This window comes from Archocentrus centrarchus, chromosome 1 (assembly GCF_007364275.1).
Source record: "Archocentrus centrarchus isolate MPI-CPG fArcCen1 chromosome 1, fArcCen1, whole genome shotgun sequence".
NCBI classification, from domain to species: Eukaryota; Metazoa; Chordata; class Actinopteri; order Cichliformes; family Cichlidae; genus Archocentrus; species Archocentrus centrarchus.
In genome coordinates, this window is record NC_044346.1 from 11,302,276 (window position 1) to 11,326,634 (window position 24,359).

Below are 24,359 nucleotides of genomic sequence, written 5' to 3' on the forward strand. Positions count from 1 at the left end.
TGCACTCACTGTTTCATATTGCCATTTTCATGGTGGTAAAAACTTTAATATAAACGTTTAGATCAAAGTGTGAGAAATTATGATTCATATTCATAAACCATAAAAGAACATTTACTACAAACATACACATAAAGCCCTAAACATAACTAAATAATCAACACTAAACATGTCATTTCTAGACAACAATATTAAAAGTCACGTGCAGAAACTAAATCACATAGATGTGCTCTCGCTACATATTTTAAGCTTTAAATTAAAGATGATGTTTGATGCCCTTTTATTTAGAGGTCCTTTGCTAACTGCACACTGATGTTAGCTTGTTACGATCCACACGCTTCGGTGTAATTTATCTTTTTATACCTTTCTAAAACAAAGAAAAAGGTAGAAAAGTTTAACAAATAATTCAGTAGGCTGCAGTGGTGCAGCAGTCAAAAATTCATAAATACAAAGTAAATATTTGGACTAACTATATGTCTGATAAATTAGTTATAAATTACACCACTGATTTTGCTTGAATTTGCAATCTAAGTCTGACATCTGTAACCCATTAGTGTCTGTCCTACATACTGCTGTGATGCACATGTGAATCCAAATCATGGCAAATCTAGCTGTTTGTGCAGCTTTAGAGGAGATATGTGCTCTGCTGTCTAACGGCATCTACTGGCTTTACACTGTGAGTTGCTGTCTTAAGGATTCAGGTGGAATCTAAGCAAAGATCTATTTGTTTCTTCACATTCTTGGATGTAGAGGAATCGTTTTCCTGCTCATGTTGGAGAGACTACAGTTCAGCAGGACAGTGAGGCCGGATGTTAAATCTGACCTCCCCTCAGGCAAAGTATGCATAGAGAAAAATGTTAATGCTGACCAGCAGGAGAGCATTGAAACAGCAGAACCGCGACCACAACGCGCTCTCTCGAATGCTCGGGACTCTGGGAGCTGGAGTCTCCTCTGATCGCCGTACTGCTGAGATACACAGTCCCGTCCCCCGACCGCATGTCACCCGCCGTGTTGGCTCAGAGTCTGCAACATCCCCACACACACACGCACACACACACACACACACACACACACACGCACACACACACACACTGCTGTTGTTTTTGAGTAACTTGCTGTGTCTGCTGTATATGTGTGTGTGTGTGTGCATGTGTGTGTGTGTGTGTGCGTGTGTGCGTGTGTGTGTGTGTGTGGATGACTGTTTCTCACATGATATCTGATTTATTGCCAGTGACTGTTCACACGCTTACCCTGGGAGATACGGTGGCTGATGGAGGACACTTTTTGTAGAGGAATGTCTCTTTTTGGCTCTTCAGTTATTGTCCACCAGGTCAGGTTACACACCTGGGAAAATCAAAAATGCAAAACCAAGAAACTGCATTTATTTACTGTCAGATATAACTGTACTGACATACATTTTGACATGATGTGACCTACATGATGTGACTTTGACATTTTAAATGTTACCCCTATAAAAACTGAAGAGATCAGTGTTACTATCACCTACCATGGAGTTTTATTTCCATGCATGACTCCACTTTATTCTTAATTTCAGGAAAGATACAGTATATGTGCAGTTATAGTCGATGTAACGTACTGACAAACATTGTGATCCGGTGACTGTATACAAGGGATGATACAGATAAGTGCGATTATCTGGTGTTAAGGATAAAATTGTCACAGGGAATCACCACAGGAGGCTGCTCTACATGACAGAGTTGGCAGAGTTTAATACCAGATGCAATCCCAAAGGGGATTCCTATCCTCAGCTACAGTAGAATTGAACCAGTGCCCCTTTGCTTGCCAAGTAAATATCTGTCTAATTCTCTCTAGTAACGGGGCATTTTCTTCATCAGAAGGGATGGAGACAGACACAGACCATACTTACATAAGCGTACTTCCCCTATAATCATTTCAGTTATTGTATCCATGTGTACACACCTGTTCATGGGTGGGCGGTGGTGTAAGCAGTGACACTATGGCAACAACAATAGCTGTGAGCCCACAGAGCAGAATGGCAAAGTGGAGGTAATGGACGCCACGTAGCACCGCGGGTGCCGAATCCTCAACACCACATCTGGGAGGAGGGAAGGCAAACTCCAACACCATCCTGCACACACCGACCACCAAGCCCACCATCAGGCCCCAGAAGGCACCCTAAAAACACACAAACACATGTAGATTACATTATGCGCCTTTGTGACTTGATTAGCTGAATTTAATGTGACTGGAAGCATCAGTCTAATTCCTGAATTCCTCTTAACTGCATATGGGTGCGGTCGTCACTTTCCCACCGAGATCATTTGCTGTCACATCACTCACTTGTCACTTGCAGTGCAGCAAGACACATAACTCTCTGACTCCTTCTAGTGTTTAACCTTCAGTGAAGAATGTGATCAGTGCAGTTTGACTTCAAATAACCGCCTTGTAGACACACACAGAGTAAACAGATGATCCTCATACTTTCTCTGCTTTACTTTTTTCTTTATTTTCACTCCACATGGCCTTATCTTTTTGACCTACCTCACATGTACATCTCCTATAATGTAAAGCTGATTAATACTATCCAGGATACAGATACTATGATAGAAATTACAGGGTTAACTGACATTTTTATGGGTTTAATTTGCTGCTTAGCTTTGAACACAGCACGCATCATGTTCCCATGTAAACACTTTCGATTGTTTGCAATCTACAGTGTCATGCTGCACAGCGTGTGACTCATCCCGTGCTGCAGTAGGTGTCCTTTGACCCTGTGATTGAGTACCATTTATACTTTTATTGTGTTTATCTAAACATACAACACTCACCGCTTTTGTGTAACCATGTAGTTAACCTTTCACAACAGCTTTTTAAGAGGTCTAGAGTGAAATGGTAACATAAAAGAAACAAATATCTAACTCTGTGAGACACTATATGGACAAAAGTATTGGGCTGCACCTTTTAATCCTTGTTTTCAGGTGTTTTCAGTGCCACAGGTGTATAAAATCAAGCACCGAACCATGCAGTCTGCCTTTACAAACATTTGTAAAAGACTGGGTTGTTCTAAAGAGCTCACTGAATTAGAGTGTCCTACTGTAACAGGATGCCACCTTGCACTTGCAGCGAGTCAGTTTATGATATTTCTTCCTTCCTAGATATTCCACGATCACCTGTAATTGGTGTTATTGCAAAGTGCAAGCATTTAAGGAACCAAAGCAACAGACCACATAAAGCTACAGAGCAGGGTCGCTAAGTGCTGAGGTGCACAGTTCATAAAAATCTCCAATACTCTGCTGACTCAGTAACTGCAGAGCCCCAAACCTCCTCTGACATGACATTGGCACAAGAACTGTGCACCGCGAGCTGCAGTTTGTCTGCGGGGAACATGAACGTGTGCATCAAATTTTTTCACAACAAACCATCTGGTAGTGGTTAAGGGATTTAAATCTAAACTTTAAAGTTTCAATCTGCCGGAGGATGACTAAAGTCAGCAGGATCCATCCTCTGGGAATCATGAGTGTGCTTAAAATAAATAACGGCAATCCATTTAGCAGCTATTGATATATTGCAGTCTGGACCAAAGAAGTGAACCAACATGGCTAAAAATATTTTTAAGTAACAGAGATGTCCTTTGACCTGCAAACAGCCAAATGGGTGTTTGCTTGGCCACTGACAACTCGTGTTGTAACCTCAGGCAATTTCACTGTAAAACTAAATAAGAAAAGTCATCTGATGTAGAGTCTGTGTAGCATTTCTGAGTTGGGAAAAGGTTGTATTTACAGTAAAGGGGAATGGAAATCCTGTTCATACTGAAAAAACCTGAGAAAATGCTCTTTCTTTCAGTTTCTGGACAGCATGCCAGCAGAAAGCAGACACACCCAGAACGTGTTCTATTAAAACAGGGATCTTGAATATCCAGAGGACTGGTCTTTACTTGCTGGCGAGCAACGTTTGAACGCATGCAATATGAGATTTAACCTAATATCGCTTTCCCTCTTATCTCCTCTGCACTTCATCCTGAAGGCTTCACCTTGTAATAATTACCCCAGATCTTTCTTGCTCACAGTTTGTTATCAGAGATCAGCAATGACTTTTATTGTTTAAAGTGAGAAACGCCGGTTCCTATAGAGGAAATAATAAACAATGAGTTATGAACACACACAGCTTCAAGCTTGCACATTCTCACACACATAAGGGATGCCACACCAACCTGTGTGTGTGTGGGTGTGTGTGTGTGTGTGAGAGAGAGAGAGAGAGAGAGAAAGTGAGCTGCACACAGCTTGATCCCATTTGAGGCTAATAAAACTATACAGCAGTACGGTGTAAGTGAAAGGACAAACAGAGGAAAACCTCAAAAGTCCAGAATGTTCTGTGGGCAGGTGTCCAAGATGGAGTCGTTTCTGGGTTAAGTTTCTTTGTGTTTGCAGCAGCACTTGCAGATCTGTTTTCTGTGTGTTTGGAATCAAATGTCTTTATTTTTTTTTTAACTAAATCATGGTGTAATTGTAGCTCTGTCTGATCAGTGGTGTTGTTACTGATAGTGTTTGATGCAGTGAAACTCTACTGATGTTTTTTAAGTCATCATCAAGAAAAAATGCCAAACGTTATCCAGTTCCCACTTCCCCAGCTTCACAGATGTGAGGATATCCTCACATTGTAATATGAATACACTGAGCCTGTCGGGTGCTGATTAGCAAAAAAATCACAATTTGTGGATTTCCCCTTTTTTACTACTTTCTAACATTTCACAGATAAATCTGTTCATGAATGAAAGAAAATAATTCAAGTAAATGCAAGTTTCAGCTTTAACTTTATTAAAAATAATTGCTGGTGTGTTACCTGCTCATTGGTCCTCTTCCAGAAGACGGCCAGAGTGAAGACAGCAGTGACGGGTGGAGCGAGGTAGCTCGTCACTGACTGGATGTAAACGTACAGCTGCCCGCTGTTGGCTGACTGAAGGATGGGGATCCAGACCACACTCACCACCACCAAGATCACAGTCACAATCCTGGGGACAAATGCAAACTGTGTCAGTGTGTCTCTTTTCTTTATTAATCAACCTCCAGCTCATTCATGCACACCTGCCGACCAGCAGCAGCTCCTTCTCAGAGGCTCGTGGGTGGTGCTTCTTCCAGATGTCCATGGTAAAGAGTGTGGAGCTGCTGTTGAAGATGGAGGTCAGCGAAGACATCAGAGCGGCCATCATCACAGCTATCATGAGTCCCCGCAAGCCTGCAGAACACACACACAGATACTCAGGTGCGTGCTGGTAAAAACATCTGAAACGTGTTTGCAGCTACTTGGAAAAAGATCCATGTTCTCACCGCTCGGCATGAGTTCAATGACCAGTTTGGGGAAGGCGATGTTGGAGCAGCCCACCTCAGCTCCACACACTCGCACACACTCTTCTGGATCCACACATCCTACAGTGTCTGAAACATGAAGACGTGGTCAACAGGTGGGAGTGGAAGGTGAAGCTGACTTTTCTGTTCATCCAGATTTCAAGTTGGTTCCCTTTAAATCCTACTAAAAGGTAGATTTAGGGTCGTTCTATATAAAATTGGTCAAATCTGAGAATGGGCTGGTATTTATATAGTGCTTTTCTACTCTAATTATAAGCCTCATTCACCCAATCATTCATACAAGTGCCTTTTTCCCCATACCTGGACACAAACACAAACACACACAGATGCAACTTGGGGCTCTGTATCTTTCTCAGTCCTTATGATCCTTCAACATGCAGACTGGAATAGCCGGGGATCGAACTGCCAGTGTTCCAGTTGGTAGATGACCCGCTCTACCTCCTGAGCCATAGTCGCCCCAAATGCTGATGGCTGTCTTTGCAATTTGTTGCTTCATTGCCTGTTCCGCTGGTGAGAAATTTCTTTTGGCATAACATAGCATGTCTCTTGTACTCAATCTACCACAGTTTAGAGAGAAAACATCTAACTGATGTCACCACTGTGGCTGATGGAGTGTCCGGCTGGCTCATACCCAGAGCATCCACTATTTCTGAGGCCCTCAATGATCCAGGACCTTCAACATACTCAAAGTGTAATGATTTTTAAAAAACTTCCCTTAGGGCCTAAGGTTGTTTGATCAGTGTGATATGTAACATGTTTTCACCAAGGACTTTTCAACACGGTGATATGACCCTTGAAAGCTTACAAAAAAATTCACTTTTTAAAGTTTTCTCCAGCGAATTATCAGAAAACAGATAAGACATCCAGGTACAAATGCTGGTTTCGGTTACTTTACACCATAGGTGTTAAAGTGGTGGAGTTTCTCTACAGAAACTGTGAAATATGCCCACAATGTTCATGCTCAAAGCTGTTTATAGAAAACTTGGCTTCGTGCTCTGTGATTTTCAACCCTAAACTTTCATGTGGCTAACTCCTGTGTTTATGAGGGCTTGTTTACATTTTTACCATTAAAAAAAGTACTGTGATGTTACAGAAGACTAATTTTTTTAAATTTACAAAAGTGTTTGTACAAACAATTGAATTTGGTCAAAGGTATCATGACCAAATATAGGCTGCTTGTTGTGTAGCTACTGAGATGACAATTTAGAAGAGTAAAATATTAATTCCACAATCTGATGAATATTGCCACTGTTAAAATCATTCCTTATTTAGTTACACATGCTCCAAGTGTATAAAACACACGGATATCTGCGTGAAAAGTCTCCTCTGCTCCAGTAACACAACACTCTTTCTTCCAAACTCTTCAGTTTTGTTCCAAATCACCACCCACAATTCAGCTGCAACATCCAGTGATCTCACATTTCAGATGCTTTTTATATTCACTGGTCTGTTAGGTGATAAAAAGCACAGCAAGGGCGATCTATTTGGTTTACTGCCTATAACGTTAATGTTATATGTTAACGCTGACCAAGCAGTTATTTCTCACAGGGCCACTTTAAGATCCAGCAGACGCATCAGTAACCAGCAATCACACCCAACAGGAAAAAGAGCCTGCTCTGATATAACAGTAGTATAACTGTTCTCTTTAAGGTCGCTCATTTAAACGAATGAATAGTCAAAGTAGAAGCGAAAACAGACAATATGTCACGTTACATATAATTTGGAGGTGAAAAACAAAAAACAAAAAAAAAACACTTCCCCCTGTGTGCTGGCAGGAGGGTGGAGTTTAATGCCTCTCTTTCCTAAGTTAACTACCGCCTTTCTGCCCCCGGACACTGAGCTTCCGTTGCCGAATTCCAGGGTCAGACACTCGCCGGCAGCTCCGCCACACAGTCCACTGAGCCTGGAGGAACTTTGTGTGTGTGTGTGTGTGTGTTTATATGTGTGTGTTTATGTGAGTGTGGAGCGACACTTTAAAGTAAGAAAAGTGAGAGTCGAGTCTGTCTCGCGCCACGTCTGTGTCTCGTTTCGGGGAAGTTGCCTTTCTCTGAACATCTGTGAACCTCTGCCTTCAGGCTCGCGCTCCGGCAGCGTAGAGAGGAAAGGTGACTCGTCAGCGCCTCAGTCAGACTGAGTCACGCACAGTTTCAAAACTTTTACAGGAGGGTTAACGACTTCTTTCTTTGTCTCAAGTACGTGTTCCGCTTTAGACTGACTCACTGGCAGACACACACACGCTCATCCACCCAGACAGCTGCGTGTCTCCCTCCGTGTCTGCCGGGCCCCGGGGCTGGAGGAGCAGCTGATCCGGGCCACCGCCACTGTTTTCCGGCTCCCGTCAGGTGAAAGGCGTGGCGCTGGGCGTGGGCGGCTTTGTTTCAACAACACCTGAGAGAGTTGTAACCGGAGAACTGGGCAGAGCTGGAGCCCGCCCGGGTTGGGGAGCTGATAGCGGTTTATTTGCCTCAGAGGAAAATATCTTCCAGCGGTCTGGTTTGTTCCAGGGCACGAAATCAATATGGACCGTAATGACAGATCGCACTTCTTCGAGGTTTGACCCCCCGGACGCAGAGTGGAAACTGGGTCAAAGTGGTTTCAGTCTTTAACTATTTACTGACCGGTGGGTTTACTGGGGGTCATGGCTCTATCTCAGATCCAATGCCTGGACGATCACCACGTCAACTGGCGCGTCAGCGAGAGCAAACCAGAGTTTTTCTACAGCGAGGACCAGAGGCTGGCCCTCGAGGCTCTCGTCACCGAGGGCCGCGACGCGTTCGCTGAATGCATCCGCAAGCATGGCGTCCGGGAGTTCCTTTCGGAACCGGAGCTGGAGCGGATTGTGCACACGGCGGAAGCATACAGGCCCGGATACGAGCATCACCAGAGACCCGAAACGCCAGGGCCGGGAAACACAACCCCGGGGCCCTGGGAAGAGACTGGAGACGGTGAGGTGTCTCTTGAGTATTGGCCGGACCGGTCTGAGGCTTCGGTGGCGGAGCTGGACCTGGGCTGGCCCGAGTCTATCTCATATCGAGGGGTCACGCGCGTGACCGTGCACACACAGCCCCCAACCGAGGGGCACACGCACATCAAGGAGGTGGTACGCAAGAGCATTGCGTCAGCTCAGAAGGTAGGTAGTCAGAGAAGATGAGAAGTTCAGATGTTCAAAACGGAGACTTTTCACAATAATCCTAATTAGTGAAATAGCTTCTTATCTTTTTGCGCCTTTTAAATTTTGAATATGTTTAATATACTTGGCTTGATGCCTGGGTTTCTGCTTTTCATTTGGAAGGTGTTTTTATTTGCCAAAAGTGTGGGGGACAAAACACATCTCAGTAAGTCCCAGTACATGAGCAGCACCATAATATAGAGACTTGAGACGCACCACAGCACTAAGTCAACACACAGCAAACCACATTAACAACTCATCACAAACCGGAGTGTTTTTTATTTGTTCTGCCAGTGAATGCACCAGAGTTAATAATGGTTTTTAATATTTCTCTGCTCAGTGAACGTATAAAGCAGTTCACTACCACAAACCCACAAGTTACAAAACAGTGCATCTCCATCAGATTAAAGTAAAGAAAAAACTTTTGTGCACTTCATAAATGTTACTTTGTTTTGAGTTAAAACAATTAAGCAAGTAACCAGTTAGTGGTCTGACAGGAAATGACGAATATCTTCAAAATACTCAGCTTATCAGAAAAGAAAATCAAGTGATTGAGATAACAATCAGCAGATTAACTGTTAGTGACAGTAATTGTTTTGGGGTTTTTTTTTTGTTGGGTGTAGCTTAATATCAATGCTTACATTGACTTATGTTATCAATATGTGCTGCCATCTATACAGTGGTTGCACACTTATATGAACTTCTTTGGACACAGTCCAAGTTCAGTTCACTTTTCTGTCCTTTTTGATGTCATAATATGCCTCAGACCTGTCTCAGTTACCCACTTCCCTTCACTACAGCTTAAATAAAACAAGTTCTAGCTTGACATGAGAGCAGAAAAAAAAACAAAAAACAGCCGTCACTGAATATGTCACATGCCAGAAGGCTTCTTCTAATACACATAAATGCTGGCACATGCTCATGCAGCGGTCTGGCTTTGCACCAGAGCGCCAAAAGAAACACAGAGGCTTAAATTAACTAGGCTTAGTGAAAGACTGGCTTTCAGTGCATGTCTTTTTAACAACAAAGTTTATGTGAAGTCTAATGAAAGCTTAAAAACTGCTGAAGATTTACCATTATTTTCCAAACTAGTTCTGCAGTTTTAAACTTTAAGCTTGGCCACATAAAGAGGCGTCTGACTCTAGTGCTGCTGCGTTGTACAGCCCACACTGTCCAGTCACTTCACATTTTATCACCTCTCTGCAAAACAGCCTCTGTTTCTAATATGCTCTTAACGTCCACCAGAATATTATGCCCAGATTTCTTGCTTAAATTCAGCTATCATTTGTTCCCAGCTTCCTTTGGGGATTTAATTTTGCTGATAAAAGCAGCTGAAATTGAACCCACCCTCACAGACCAGGAAGCACTAACACCATTTGTGGTTTTCCTGTGTGTGTGTGTGTTTTTAGGTGATAGCTGTGGTCATGGATGTGTTTACAGATGTGGATATCTTTCGGGACCTGCTGGATGCAGCCTACAAACGTAAAATTCCTGTGTACATAATCATCGATATGGCTGCAGTGCCCTGCTTTCTTTCCATGTGTGGCAGAGCTGATATGCACCGTGGACACCTAAAGGTTTGTGTGCAGCCGCACGGACACATGGATGATGTTTTGCTGAGCTAGTTAGATTAAAGGGTACGCCCAATAAGTACACAATAATGGGAAACAGATAACATCTTGTTATTAAAGACACCTTTTTTCAATTATACTGTCCTTATACAAAGGAAATTTTTGAATGGCACATGATTGATGTAGGTTGCCAGGTTTATTCCTGCACGTCTTTGTGCGGTGCATGCTGCGGCTAGTCGTTTTCCATAGCTTGAGTTCCTTTGTTACTCTCTGCCTCTCTGAGTTGAACTAGTCTAGGCAGTAACAGAAAATGCTTAAGAGTTTCATGGGGGATTTTCTTGAACTGGAGGCCAGAATGATACTAGTCACATTCCTGTCTGTGCTGCAGGGAATTAACCAAACATACTCTTTTTACTTTCTGTAACATGTTTTTCTTTCACTTCTCTTTATTCCGTCCTCACTACATTAACCGCTGGACCGCTCCTCTTTCAACCCCTTTCATATCTGACATCTCCAGTGTTATTGTGAGCGTTATCACTGCCGTGGTTAAAATCTCCTGTGAGATTTGGCACAGAGCGCTCACTTACAAATTAACGCTCAGCCCGTCAGCCACACCCTTATCACAGAGTCGAACACAAACACCACAGGGTGTGTCAAACAGGCATGCACGTACGTAGATGGAGTCCATGCTCTAACCTGTAGAGGTGCCCAGTGTGAGGCTATGGAGGCATTAAGGCTGAGCATCAGCTCTTGAGCAACAGGGAAACTCATTCTTTTCTGCCTTGCCGTTCTCTTGTTTCCTTTATTTCCCCTTTGTTCACTAAAACCCTTTCCTCCATAAGCACTAAATCCTCTAGAGCCTTTGGTTACAAAGCATTAACAAAGTGTTAACCCTTTATATACATGTGTGCACATACAGAATCTGCGGGTGCGCTGCTGTGGAGGCGTGGAGTTCTTCACACGGTCAGCACAGAAGGTGCGTGGGTCTCTGAGCCAGAAGTTTCTTCTGGTAGATGGAGACAGAGCCATCTCTGGCTCATACAGGTGAGCAGAATTCATTTGTGCACCTAAAGCTGCACAGTTATGTGTTTTTAATTTAGCAGTAAGTTACATGACTTTTTCATTCAAAATAATCCTCCATCTGTGCAGTTCCCGTATGATCCCTGGAGCGTTTTAGAGCCTTTCAGCTCACTGTTTTGGTTTTCTGACCTGCAGCTTTACTGGTTTGGTTCGGTTTAGTCTTATCAGTCCTTCCCAGTTTTCTGCTGCAGCAGGCAGCTGCTTGCAGGAAATGGCTTCAATAAATCAGCTACACACATGCATTCCATACAAGACACTAAAGTGAGCGATTAGCTGGTGAACACAGTGGAGTCTTTTACCACTACAGAGCAAGCCTGTATGGTAAACAGCTAAACAGAGCTTAATGGAGAGCTCCATTTAGCTCCTGGGTGGGGGGGGTGGGGGTTAGGAGACATACTGCAGAGTTATCTCTCTTGTCTGGGTCCAGACCTTTGAAGCTGCCCAAAAGAGGAGCCCGATTCCTTTAGTAGTGTAACATGATACACCAGTTTTCTGAATAAAAAGATACAAAAAAAGGTCCTTCTGTGAGTATTGTTATCGTGTGGTTATGCATTGTGAGGCACGGTTACTTAATGATGTTTGGACAAACATGCTGAATCAGTGCCATCTTAAAATAGTTAGATTCACGCTGATTTGTTGGTCTCACATGTTGCAGCATAGTTCTGGTAGCAACCAAAGCAAATTTTGAAAAGTGGGCATGTTATCCTTTGAGTTAAGTGTAATTTATAGTTGATTATATACCATTGTTTTTGGATACTGTGTTATTCTACAAGGAAGTTGAGTAGGAATATCTATGCCCTGTGATCAAAGACCTGAATGTGGTGCATTACATCAGAGTACAAATGTCTGCTGTAATGATTAAACTATTATAAGCTCAGATTTCTGTTTTCTCAGTGGGATCTGTGACTTGGGAGAAAGAGTTTAGATTTGATAAGAAGGACTGAAACAGAACTGGTAGAAAAAAAATGTGCAGAGAAAACATTGAAGTCATTGCTGAGATCTCGATCTGTTTCTGTGTTTTTCCAGTTTTACCTGGTCTTCATCTCGTCTGGACCGTAACCTCATCACTGTGATCACAGGACAGGCGGTGGAGACCTTTGACCTCCAGTTTCGTGACCTTTATTTCACGTCCAGAAGCGTGTCACTCAGCAAGGTTCCCATGGCAGACGAACCAGTCCCCGACCCTCTCCCTCAGGCAGCACCCGCTCCTGTGCCGGCTTCTGTTGCAAGGAAACTCATCAATCCCAAATATGCTCTTGTTGCCATCGGGACCCACACAAGTCCCACCTCATCTGACCAGAACTCCAGCAACAAGAACTCCCAGAAGCCCACAGGGCTCAAAGTGATGAAAGGACGGCTGAGGGAAGTTATCGAAGAGCCCCCTATACATCCGGGATTAGCCAGTCTGGAGAGAGCATACCTGATCCCGTACCTGCCCACCTGGCCTGAGCCAGATCCACCAAGTGACGTGATTGGCTTTATCAACATCAGGGATGATAAGCGGGCCAATCAGGTTCACTTACAGAGGTCGGAGAGGTTTGAGATTAGTCAGGCTATACGTTTCAGCTCACCACTTTTACAACCAGCCCAGACTGAGGAACCTGCTTCACATCCGGCTGCAACAGCTGAAGGAACGGCTGAAAACCTTACTGGGAATACAAGCCCGAAAGTTTCAACTCCTGTGAGTCCAACTGACAAACCGCTCACATCGCCCACAGCTCCCAACACAGACCAACCCGATTCCCCTGAACAACCCAACACATCTCCAGCGCAGGATACACACAAACCAACTGCAAACACTTCCACATCACCATCTAGTGTTACTGCTACTTCACAACCAACAGAAAAGGCTGCAGAACCACCAGAGACACAACCTGTAGCACCTCCTGTTCCTAAACGGCGCACTCTGCAGCTAGTCATTGAACCTGTCTCCTCAGAGAAACCTGGTGATACACTGGTCACTCTGGTAAAAATGGACCAACTGGAGAGTGTAGAGGGCTCAGTTAACAAAAAGAGAACCCAGAAAGTGCTGACCCCAGGACGCGGCCGCTTAACGTCAAAGGATCACAACCAGGACTCTGGCAGCAACGATGAGGGCAGCCAAGACAGCACCAAGGTCAACTGTGACCGAGCAGCCAATGAGCAGCCTTCGAGCAACTCCACAGCATCAGATGAGGAGTTTTATGATTGCTCACAGCCAGAGCCTATTAACCCGTTAACCAATGGAGTGACGACAGGGTCCGGCCGAGGACTTCGCCAAGGAGATGGGTTCAACATGATGGCCCGCTTCTCTCAGAGCATGCTGGACCTGCGGGAGCCCAGCCAGTCAGAAGACAGCGCTGCTCTCATTCGCCAATCACAGCAGCTGCGCAGACAGGAGCACCTTTCCCCACACAGGCACATAGGACAGGTGAGCACTCAATATTACTATTCCAGTGGTGCTAAAATAAAAGTGGTAAATGAACTGGTGTTTATATAGCCCCTTTATACTGAGTTGAGCACTTAAAGCACTTTTTTACTACAAGTCTCATTCACCCAATCACGCAGCACTTTCTAACATTCTCACACACACACACACACACACACACACACACACACACTCTCTCTCTCTCACTCACACACACACACCCTCTCTCTCACTCTCACTCACACACACACACACACACACTCTCACTCACACACACACACACACACACACACACACAAAAACGGATGCATCTGGGGGCAATTCAGGGTTCAGTCTCTCCCCCAAGGGTACTTCATAATGCGGACTGAAAGAGTCAGGGATCGATCCACCAACCTTCGGCAGGGTAGATGACCCGCTGTAACACCCGAGCCAGAGCCACCCAAAAGTCAGTGGTGAAATCAATAGAAAACATGTTTTAACACATTTCTCAGATGTTAGCTGCTTTTCTGATCTATATAGTAGGTTTTGAGTCGACTGGACTGGAAAACTCCCCATGGACTCTCCCATTTTGAAGATTAAAGCATAAAACAGATGCAGATCAGTTAACAGTTTAGTTATACTTTATAAGAACCATTGTTCTTAAATTGTAAATCGATAGTTAAGCTTTAATAGTTATTTTACTGTTTTTGTGTAACTGTATGATAATAATTAGATAGTAGATTGCATACAGCTTATTTTGATGCCATCAATACATATTTGTTGATGATTACACAACGGTATAGTAATTTTGTAATAAGAGTCAAATACTGCCATCAAATACTGATGTTTATACACAATGTGTTGGCGCTCACTTGATACCCCTCATATATGGAAGCTGGGGGAGGACCCTTTGACGTCACAGTTTAAAACATCGGCTACCCTCAGGCGTAACCTTTGAACATGCAGGATTAATGTTGGGAGAGAAGTGTATTTTAAATAAAACAACAATCTTTTTTTTTTTTTCTTTAAATACATTTTTAAAAGTAGCTCTTAGTGCCTAAAGCAAACCAAACAGCCACTGAAAGCAAAACTAAGCCGTGAGTCCTCAGGTTCACGGTCTTGTGATTTACACCGCTGCCAACCCACACAACTATTTATGCAATCTTTAACGCAAGCAGTACACACAGCCTTCAGCTGTGTGACAGACATTCACTGTCGCTGCCCAGTGAAAAATAATAGTAAAATAGTAAATGATTATTAACTAAAGTTAAGTTAACTATTACTTCAGCATTAATAAACAATGTTTCTATAAAGTCTTACCAATAGATTAAGTGACATTTTTAAGCTTCTTATGGCACACTGTATGTTTCTTCTTCTACAATAATGTCACTGATCTTCTGGATATATTGATGGGTTGCTTATTCAATTAATAAAAAATATGTTAGATAATCCTTTATGGAAGCTTCTGCCCTAGATGACACAATGCTTAATCTTTTAAACCTTTGTAATGCTTAATGAGTAATCACTGACAAAAAACGAGTGCTGAAATTCCCCACAAATTGTGATTCCTATGAATAAAGTATGCAGCACTTACTGGAAACACACATTTATGTAACACATGCCTAAACAGGTGTGTCCCATCAACGGTACCAAAGCAAGTCACTACCTGCTTGCAGTGCATGCTGACAATTTAAAAGGTGTTTGCGTGTCTGTGCGCATGAGCGACTGTCCACCCACACTTTCGTACACTCACCTGGGTAGAGAGCTCGACTGATCATGCCAGGGAGGACGATGAAGATGAAGGGAAGCATCTTTAGATAGGCAGCAAAGATGGACGCTCCTTTCACATGACTCATGTTCTTAGCAGACAGGGACCTTTGTACAATAACCTACGCACACAGAAATATTTCCATAATATTACCAAGTAATATGTAGTGTAATAAAATGTAAAAGACTGTAATAAATAGTAAAGTTTCCTGTTATTAGTTGACAAAAACAGATTAGAGCCATTTAAAGTGCCATTTGGTTTGATCTCAGTTGCTCAGGGCCAGTAAAACTTTTGCATATTTATCTAAACTCCACGATCTTCCCTTTCTTCCCATTTGATGAAATATCCATTTACAAAACAGATGTAGAGCAGGCTAACTGCAGCTGTAGAGCCATACAATTGTTTCTTTATGTTATTTCAATCTGTTATCAAACGTGAAACAGCTTGTTGTGCGGTAATGTGAAATATTTTAGCGCTAACGTGATTAACAAAGCGTCTGAAATTATGATGATGTTTATGATGTTATGTTTAACTGAAGTAATTTCCTGTCATAGTCAGCTGTAGAGAAGAAAAGTAGATCTGGGAATTTTTGGAATGAAATATGGGTCATGAATACCAGGAGACCGAGGACTGATCCCTGAGGTATTCATGTATGAAATTGATAGTAGAGTATGTTTTAATCATCTCTTTCTATTCTTTCTGTCTAGTTGTTTCAGACCTCGAGATCTCCGGGTCGTGATGCAAGAGCGAGAGGACCAACAGTAGTTCTTGCCAAACCAGGAAGTTATCATCGGCCCACCCGAGCAGCTGGCCCAGTGATAGGAGGACACCGCTACTGGCAGGGCCAAATGCTCCAGCCCGGCTCGACCCAGCTGCGGGTAGAGACCCGCTCTGGGCGGTCACCAAGACGGCACAGCCCCAGCTACAAGAAGGCAGCCAACACGTCACCGCAGCCGCCAGCCAACCAGGCGGGGTTACTTGGAATGTCTTTCTCAAAACTCAACACTTTCAAACATTTGAGAGCACGAGGGGGAGCGCAGCAGAAGAAAGCGTCTCAGAATAATAAGGCTGCTAGGTAGATCTATGCAAGGATGTTAATGCTTCATTGTGGAATTTTTTTTTTTTTTGTTTTAATCTTCTTGTTTGGAAGCCCTGAAGCACGGCATACAAGCTCTGCTTTGCTGAGATGTTTTGGTGTGATATTCTGGATGGTTTCAAATGAGTGCCTGACCAAAAAAGGAAGTTTACTGACGTTTTTGTAAGGAAATAAACTCTGATAATAACATATTGGTGTTTGTGTTTACAACATGCAAAACAAGATAGCATGCATTCATGCATTCAGTGATCCGAGCTTTTTTTTATGGTACTGTGTTTGGTCAGCTGTGATTCTTCTCTTGACACCTCGTGCTCTTCAGATTTAAAAACAGTGCTTTGAACAGATCCTTCTGAATTACCTCAACTGCTGTATTGTACCGTGCAATGTATCTGTGACATGTAAGATCAGATCGTGTCTCCGCACAGATACAATGAGGCTCTAGTGTTAATATGACTGGAATTGGTTTCTGATGGTGAGAGGACGTTGCTTTTAAATCTTTGGCAGACTTCCCTGATTACCTTTGCAAGACGTATGAACATGTGTGAAAAAAACTGACATGGGACCAAAAAGTGAATGTTGTAAATAAAAAGACAGACATACTTGCCCCATTGCTTTGCTTCAACCAGCACCAGCATGCTATCTTGTTTCACATAAATCATTAGTTCATTTAAAAGTGCCACCGTACTATATATACACACACATTCAAGGAAGCTTACCACACTGAAAATGAAAACCTATTTCAAGCATGCAAATGATCTGGAAATCATCCATTGTAAATGATTATGTACGAACACACTGAGGTATTTATAGGTATGTCTGCTTTTGCTTCCTGCTTTGGAGAAAAATATAATTGTAGTTTCTTGGTTTCTGAAGGGATTTTTGTAGCCTGGGTTTGGCTCAAAAGCAGCATCTGGGCAACAGGGTGCAGCCTGACTTTTCTTCTTTTTTGCTGAGGTTTGGGGATGCAGTGACACTAGTGGAATAGAGTCTAGTTGGTTACAAGTATTCTGCCATCATTATTTGGGAAGAGAAAGAAAAACAAATGATGATGGAAATGTCACATTAGCCACAATAACTGTACTGTAGTTACAGTTCACTTTCTCTGACCTAGGAACAGAACTTTTTCAAGGGATTTGCACATTTCCATTTCTATGTTATGGACTTGAAGACATTTTGTATGCATTCATTTTCCAATCTTGCTATTTAATGTGATGAATTAAAAAAAAAAAAATTGAAACATTTTGTATTTTTGCACTGTTACCTGGATATAGTCAGGTTTTGGAAGTGCAGGGGTGACCAATTAATTTTCCCAAAGGGCTACCGGACTAATAAGCTTATAAAGCGATAAAAAAAATTTTTTTAATATTGAGTAGAAAGAGCTCAGCTTATTTCAGAGGCCCTCCACAACAGTCCCAGTTTCTCATGTGGGAAAATTAATTACCCACCCCTGTCCTAAAACTCTGGTGGTTTCTCCTTAATTTGTGTGTATAAAGTTGCTTCAAAATGCTCAGGCTCCTTTACTTTTTACGTGCTCTATTGTGTTGTACATACCATTTTAAATGGTTAAAATGTAGCATTTAGCCTCAGTCTATCCTCCATAGAATTTAGATACTGTGCTGTGGTAGACCAAATTGTTGTCAGATACATCCTGTTTGCTTCAGTTATCCTTGAAAGGTGTTTAGAACTTGATAGGAGTCCACTTGTGACAAAAATTAATGTTTCCAACATAGTTTTCAAATGCAGCACAAGTACTAAGCTATGACATTCGAGACCTCCACAATCAAACTCTGTTGAGGCATAAATTAAAAATAATCTCTACAGCTTTAAGTGTTAACTTCAGCAAAACATCTGCAACTAGCAAGTTTCTTCCTGCTGTCGGCCCCCCTGACCAAACTGAATAATTCAACAAAAAGGTTCAGCTTCAGAAGTTGCCTGCAGAGATGGAAGGACCTGCTGAGTGGGCAGCCTTCATCAGCTTTTAAATAGAGCAGATAGAAGCAACCCTCAATAAAAAGGAACAAACTGCATTTAAAAGACACCGCGAGGAAGGGCAGTCGTGACAATCTGATGAAGCAAAACTTGCAACTCTCCAGGCGAGTGCTAACTGCTACAGCTGGTGAACACAGGGCACTGTTTAGCACCTGGCTAATTCCATTCCTACAGTGAAGCATGATGACAGTATAATAGTACAGAGGAGCTTCTCGGCACCTCTGTACCATACAAGGTTGGAATAAAGGAAAATTTTAGCCAAACACACAGATGTTTTTGAAGAAAAATATGCAGGGACCTGAGATGCAGTCAGTGGTTCATCTTTCACCACAGCTATGACAAGTCTTTGACAGGTCAGCCCAAGCTCAGGCTAAAAACTATGTAACATTCCTGGGCAAACATGAAGATGGCATTTCACAAATGCTGCTTACTGGAACTCACAAAGCTTGACAGGATTTGCGAGGAACAAAAGCAGTGCCTGAAGTAAAATGAGCATAACTTGCAGAGCAGATATTCCTATTAAAACTCACAAAGCTGTATTTGCTATCTATTATTAAGAGATTTTATTTATTCGTTTATTTTAAAACATTTACAAAAGCTTCTTAAAGTGTGATCATGTCATTATGAGTAGTTGAGTGCAAATTGTTGAGGGAAAATGAATTTTTTCTGTGGTTCTGTGTGCTCGTACTTGTTTGACTTTGGGCTTCAGACGTACCTGGTCGGTGCACCAGTACCATGTGGCCAGTATGGTGAGCCCCAGAGTCATTCCAGGCCAGGGCAGGTCTCCAGTGACGGCATCTCTGAACAGGTGCATGGCGTCCTGCCGTGGCAGGTGGCAAGTACTGTTGGGAATAATTTTACTGGGCACTGCTCTGCTGTACCGCTCTGCCAGGTTGCTGTAGCCACCGATCTCATTGAAAGCTATGGATGCACATTTTCAAACATACAACTGTTAAAACTACTGATGTTTAATGATTGGCCTGCAATACTTTGTGTTTACTTTGACATGTTAGAAATTGCACGTACCAGTAACTGTAAGGATAATTGCACCGACAAGCATGATAAACGTCTGGAGGGTGTCTGTGTAGATGACGGCAGCGAGACCACCTGAAAGAACGGGACGGCTTTTATTTGTGCAGAGAAATTCAGGAAATTCTTACATGTCAAAGATGCAACAAGTGTATGTCAGGAGTTTCTGCTTGCCTAATATCAGAATTGCTGATTAACAGTCCAATTTTCATCTGTAATGCACTTTCATGTCTACCTGCAATGGTGTAGAGAGCAGTGACCACCAGCATGAGGACAGTGGACAGGTAGAGGTTCCAACCCAGACACACCTGAACAAACAAGGCTCCGGAGTACAGGTCAGTCTGGTGAGAGAAACATGCAGATCAACCGTACTGGCAAACAAATCATCTCATGTCTACTCATATGTACTCCGATGGAGTTTTATGTGTGTGTCGTACTGAAATCTTTGTGAAGACGGACAACAACAGTGAGAGGACGGCCAGGTAGGTTCTGATCCTCTCTCCTCCAAAACGACGTCCCAGATACTCCGGCATGGTCACAATCTGGACACAGACATTTGGACATCTTCAATATGCCGCAGCTCCAACTTAAAGGGACAATTCACCCCAAAATCTGTTAAAATGATCTATTTTACTTTGTGGCCTGTAGTTCCATTCATCCATTTTGACTATTTTAGGGTGAATTGTTCCATAGAGGTCTGCCTTCTCTTAAATCTTATAATTATAATATAATATAATATCAGTCAATAGAAGGAAGCGTGCAAGTGTCTGTGGGAAGAGGTTCGTGCTTGTGACAGGAAGTAAACATTAATGATGTTTCCCCTAAGCTGCGAGCTTCCTTTTTTCTATGCAGGCAGCAGAAAGAAAGTAGTTTATACATGAAACTGTGTCACAAGATGTGTGAAAAACAAACAGTGAAAAACAAACAAACAAACCGGATGACTTGCATCCAATATAGATGGAATACAATGTAGATGGATTAATGCCCCAAAGGTGAAAGGAAAAATTTGCAAATTTGAATTTGGGGTGGACAATTTCATTGAGAAACTCTGGATGGGTTCAAGTTTGATATGTTTGCAATTGTGTGTATGTATTTATTTCTTTCATTTTCTTTTTTTTATAAGTGTGCTAACAAAAAATAAAGTGAATACTGAGACATTTGTGAGTGCTGTGCAGTAACACCCTGCTGGGGAATTTTCAAGGTGGGGAATCCTTGTAAGGGAAAAACCTCTTGGCACCAAAACGTACCTGCAGAGCCAGTCTGAACAAGCACACTGTGTGTGTGTGTGTGTGCGTGTGCGTGTGTGTGTGTGGACTAACCCCGGAGGAGATGTAGACAGGCACAAATACCCAGGCTAGAGCCAGCAGCACATAGGTGGCCTGGGGAGAGGGGAACAGCAGGAAAACAGAAGGGGTCAACAAGATTATCCACAAAAGTCAGCTCATGAGGAAAAATCTCACTGGTCACTCTTAAGATTAGACTGACACATGCTTTGTGTTCACACAGTACACTGTGTGGTATATAAGAGCTGTGCTGCTGCCCCCTGCTGTATGCTGTTTCTTACAGCTGATGGAAAGAAGAAGCTCAAACTGCAAAACCTTCTTGGTCTAGACAGCCACATTCAAATCAGGGAAAGTTTCTGCTGCAAAGCTTAAATGCTAGTGTTCTGTGTTGTTTTTTTCAGCTACAAATGGCAATTTGTTTTTTCTTTTGTCCAGTCAGCACACCACAAAAGAAACAGCTTGAAGAAGGATTAACAGGCTAGTCCTGCTGCATTCCACGCTATGATGCATTTAATCACTGTTAACAGATACATCAAAATAGCATCTCGTAATGTATGTCGTGAACACACGTGTGTGTCCCTGACTGTGTTTTGTTTCCTCACATTCCATTCAAAGCCGGTGACAGCGATACCTCCAGCAGCTCCCGTCCCCGCCAGACCGATAAACAAACCCGAGCCCTCTGAACTGGCAAACAGAGACGATCCAATCTGTGCACGCAAGATAGAAGAAGCGTCTGGAGATTTTTACTGAAGTAAAACACGAGGAGCAATGTAGAAAAGCATGCACAGTCTTCCCTGAAGAGGACACCTACAGTTGCAGGAAAAAGTTTGTGGACATAGTGATGAAAAATGATCTCAAAGGGTTGAAAAGCCTTTTTTTTCCTGCAACAAATCTGCTGCAGCATCATTAAATCAGTCTTTATCCACACATTGTTATTTACTAAGTGAGCTACAGATTTAAAAAAGCATAAGTTTGAGTTTTTGTGTTTTAAAAATCTACCAAGTCTCTCTTAAAAATAGAGTCCAAGGGCATTCAGTTTGGTCTTATGCCTAAATACAGTCAGTTATAGCTAAAGCTAAAGTGAAGGGTGGCCCACTTTTGAAAATGAAACAAGCAGATGTTAATTCTATAGTTTCCTAAAGAATCCACTCTTTTAAGAAAGCATAAATTGTTTACTGCTACTTGTTTCACAGAACAAGGAATTTGTGCATCTACTCATGTAAATGCATTTCTATCAATTTTGCCCAAAACCTAAATCAACTTATTGCAGAAATCACGAAGCCTTCACTGTCTGATCACTCTCTATTAATACAGTTGATGTGAGACGCACTCACCGGCCACCAGGCCATGTCGCGCCCAGCCAAGAAATATCCACTCAGAGTGTTTCTGCTCACCCTGCATGAAGACTGACAGAGAAAGCGTTTTGCACGAGCATCCAAACAAGCTGAATTAGCAGAACAGCACAAATACATTCACCCCCGACTCTTACCCAGATGCCAACGGCAAGGTTGAGAAGAAAGTAGGTTGCAATGACAATAATGTCTGAGAAGCTGAAAGACTGTGCCACAGCATAGAAGTTGATGGTGGAGTTAGACATCCTGAGTGTTTACAACAATGCGCACACTGCCAAAGGTTCCTTGGAGCCACACACACCTGTCTACATCTACAATTAGTCTCATCCGATACTGGAACTTTTCAAACACCATAAACTCAAGGAGAAAACGTCACACGCCCTAAAAACGTGCAAACTTTTGCTTTTAAGTGCTCACTTCCCATCCAACGCTTGCACACACTCTCAAACACACGCTCCAACCCCGTCCTGTGAGCTGACTTGTCTGATACCAAAAAGTCTCGAGACAAACTGTTACATGTACGTGTGAAGAGGCCAGTCCAGTGGCTGAATTGATGATTAAACACATCAGCCTTAATGTGGCACCTGCAGTGCTGACACACATGCTCTGCTAGGGGATAATGGAGTGCACAGTGTGGCTGAGCAGCGGCGTACTCATGTAAACCAGAGTCCATGCTGACACACACACACACACACAAGCACACACAAACACACACACAGATGGTCAATCATTGCTGATGACAAGTTTATAATCATTAGCGTCTAAACACACAAAAATCTGTTCTGGGGAGTGCTGAGCAGGGTCAGTGAAAGTGTGTGAGAACGTGTCTGAGCTGTTTATGGTTTCATTCTGTTATCTTCAGGAAGCAAGACAGTATCTGAGACACCATAAATGTCTTTATTTACAATAGCAGCAGGGAGATGCTGCGAATATTACCACAAATGCAGAACACGATGCTTAAATAGATAGATAGATAGATAGATAGATAGATAGATAGATAGATAGATAGATAGATAGATAGATAGATAGATAGATAGATAGATAGATAGATAGATAGATAGATAGATAGATAGATAGATAGATAGGTAGATAGGTAGATAGATAGATAGATAGATAGATAGATAGATAGATAGATAGATAGATAGATAGATAGATAGATAGATAGATAGATAGATAGATAGATAGATAGATAGATAGATAGATAGATAGATAGATAGATAGATAGATAGTCAGCTGTCAAAATTAATTTGACAGTTGACTGAGAAGCAGCTCCATGGCCAGGTGAAACCTGTTCTCTTGTGAGTTCATGACACGTTAAGGAGATAAAAGATCTGGAGTTGATTCCAAGTGTGGCCAAATTAACAGTCGGGCGCGTTCTCAAAAAAAGGAAAAAAAAGAGGAATGCACTGGCCAAAAAGCCTGAAAGACCACAGACGACAACTAAATTATGATGAATGATCTTAAGAGAGAAAGAGTGTATTAAATAAAATAGATTTTGAGTATGATAATTGGCCACATAATATGGTGGATGGCTCACAAATGCAGAGAGACTCACAAACGATTAGCAACCACCTAGCAAAACATCTCAGGGGAGGAAATGCAGCATTTGGTGATGTCTGTGGGTTTTAATTTTAAGTAGTGCCTGAATTCTGGGTAGTTTACAGGAAACGGAGCTGGAGCCTATCCCAGCTGAGGGATCCCATAGGGTGAGCGGCAGGGTACTTTTGTATTTCTACATCTTTATTTAATAGCCATTATGTTAGTGTGCGTGATGGATGTTCTATTACTCAACTGTCTATTACTATTATTTTACCAATAATAATGTGTTAAGGACTGTTCTCCCTTACCAACTTACAAGGTGCCATCAAAATTTGCAGGCCTGTAAGATCTTATAATGCTGGAGCCAAGTTGAACTTAATTTTCTTCTTGTACAATCGCTGTTCAAGCATAACATTCAAACGGAGTGAACAGGAAAGGAGTGTCTCCTCTCCTGTAAAATACCTGGAAGTTAAGCCACTCCATAATAAGGGTCAAAAAGTGCAGCGTACTTACAGTGTAAGATGGGAAAATATTGTTTGTTTTTCTGCAAAATTATGAATTAATTATGCAGTACTTAAAATTACTTATATTATCATTTTTGTTTCCTTTTCTGTAAAATACCCAGAATATAGGCACTACTTAAAATTACTCACGGTATAATTATTTCCCAGTTTCCTGTAAAAACCTGTTACCCCCTTGTTTTAACTGAGTAATGTGTATATATTAGGTTGTAATTTCAAATAAAATACTATACA

General features: G+C 42.3%; 2 protein-coding genes across 3 annotated transcripts; one reads left to right on the forward strand and one right to left on the reverse strand.

Moving 5' to 3' along the window:
- Positions 1–204: 204 nt before the first annotated feature.
- On the reverse strand, positions 205–22,492 carry slc5a10 (solute carrier family 5 member 10). The gene is made up of 15 exons (XM_030729633.1): positions 22,203–22,492; positions 22,048–22,119; positions 21,316–21,420; positions 20,750–20,809; positions 19,868–19,972; positions 19,666–19,771; positions 19,428–19,508; positions 19,117–19,322; positions 15,302–15,437; positions 5,304–5,411; positions 5,061–5,211; positions 4,819–4,987; positions 1,939–2,154; positions 1,248–1,341; positions 205–1,020 (listed from the first exon to the last, which is right to left on the reverse strand). Exons 1-15 carry the CDS (start codon positions 22,308–22,310, stop codon positions 827–829), a joined length of 1,911 nt encoding a protein of 636 aa, XP_030585493.1. The 5' UTR covers positions 22,311–22,492; the 3' UTR covers positions 205–826.
- fam83gb (family with sequence similarity 83 member Gb) lies at positions 7,197–17,918 on the forward strand. 2 transcript variants are annotated; one of them, XM_030729621.1, is made up of 6 exons: positions 7,197–8,472; positions 9,921–10,088; positions 11,002–11,126; positions 12,189–13,572; positions 16,024–16,345; positions 17,703–17,918. In XM_030729621.1, the coding sequence occupies exons 1-6, from the start codon at positions 7,981–7,983 to the stop codon at positions 17,714–17,716; spliced, it is 2,505 nt and encodes an 834-aa protein (XP_030585481.1). In that variant the 5' UTR covers positions 7,197–7,980; the 3' UTR covers positions 17,717–17,918. The 2 variants fall into 2 exon arrangements, with proteins under 2 accessions (XP_030585481.1, XP_030585475.1); XM_030729615.1 differs by having other exon boundaries at positions 7,197–7,447; positions 7,536–8,472; positions 16,024–17,918.
- Positions 22,493–24,359: the final 1,867 nt, after the last annotated feature.